The 1556-nt window shown below is 38.3% G+C and overlaps 1 protein-coding gene across 1 annotated transcript in view; it reads left to right on the forward strand.

The window, feature by feature from the left end:
* LOC119410917 (extracellular calcium-sensing receptor-like) overlaps positions 1–1556 on the forward strand; it is a 27417-nt gene that overhangs the window by 16178 nt on the left and 9683 nt on the right. The window contains 3 exon segments of the mRNA XM_037677839.1: positions 332–626; positions 755–1044; positions 1252–1547. Coding sequence (XP_037533767.1) covers positions 332–626; positions 755–1044; positions 1252–1547 — 881 coding nt within the window.

The raw sequence follows: 1556 nt of genomic DNA on the forward strand, positions 1-1556 counted from the left end.
TTTTTTTTTTTTTTTAATCGAAAAATGCATTGAAATACAATTATGTTTGGTTTGTCTTCTAAAATAAACATGAAGTTAACTGAAGAGTTCTGAACAGTAATAATTTAGATTTAGATATGCAGATTTCATAAATAAACTATTTGTATGCAAAGTACTAAACATGGACTAATATTTTTACATTAATTTTAGTTGTGACCATTTTTTTTTTATTATTAATTTGTTATCTAAACTATAAAATGTATCTTATTTTGTTTTGTTTACTTGGTCAAATTTCTCTATTTTTTTATGTTTTATATAAAAATGTCAGCATTAACCTTTATGATTTGTGCAGCCTTATAGCACGAGAACTACGTTTTTCTCGCTCAATGATCTTTGCCATTGAAGAGATAAACAACAGCACAGAGCTGCTTCCAGGCATCAAACTTGGATATAAAATCTATGACTCGTGTGCTTCAGTGCCCATGGCGGTGGATGTGGCATTTCAACTGTCAAATGGTCAGGACCCTGTGTTTAACAAAGGTAGTAATTGTAGCCAGTCTGGTGTGGTGATGGCTGCTGTTGGAGACTCTGCATCCACACCATCAATCAGTATATCCCGCATCTTTGGGCCTTTCAGCATCCCTCTGGTAAAATTTCTGCATATTTTGAAAATGAAAAATCTAAAGTGCTCCCAATAATTGAGTGATTGAAGATCAGGGTGTTTGGTTTTAATTTTGTTGTTGTTGTTGTTTTTTACAATTATTTTCTAAAACAGGTCAGCTATTTTTCAACCTGTGCCTGCCTGTCAAATAAGCAGCAGTACCCAAGTTTTTTCAGAACAATTCCCAGTGATCAGTTTCAAGCTGATGCTTTGGCCAAGTTAGTGAAACATTTTGGCTGGACTTGGATAGGTGCTGTTCGCTCTGACTCAGATTATGGGAATCATGGCATGGCGTCTTTTCTTGATGCAGCAGAGAAAGAGGGGATCTGCGTGGAGTACTCTGAAGCATTTTCTTGGGCCGACCCACAGAGCAAGATCCGAAGAGTTGCTGATGTTATTCGCAGGTTTCTACGTTCCTGATTTAACTTCCTTGTTTGCATTAATATAGAAACACTGAATGAAAAATAATGTTTTGGCCTACAGTTAAGGCCCCCCCACCACCACCCCACCCCCCAAAAAGAAAAAAGTATAAATTAAACCATACAACATAGCTCTGTCAAATCTAGGATTTAAATATACTGTAAAACAATAATTTTCCCGTGCTTCTCCAGGTCAACAGCACTGGTTATTGTGGCTTTTGTAGCTTCTGCAGATATGAGGGTCCTGTTAGAAGAGTTTGCTCGGGAGCTTCCACCACCTCGGCAGTGGATAGGAAGTGAAGGCTGGATAACTGACCCAAACTATTTGAGCTTCAGTTTCTGTGCAGGGGCCACTGGAGTCGGCATTCAGCAATCTGTCATACCAGGTTTAAGAAACTTCCTACTGACTCTCTCGCCCAGTGAAGTAGCTGCCTCTTCTCTCCTTTCTGAGTTCTGGGAAGACGCATTTAACTGCACATTGTCAAAAAGTGAGATTT

This window comes from Nematolebias whitei, chromosome 6 (assembly GCF_014905685.2).
Source record: "Nematolebias whitei isolate Nwh7 chromosome 6, NemWhi1, whole genome shotgun sequence".
Lineage (NCBI taxonomy): Eukaryota > Metazoa > Chordata > Actinopteri > Cyprinodontiformes > Rivulidae > Nematolebias > Nematolebias whitei.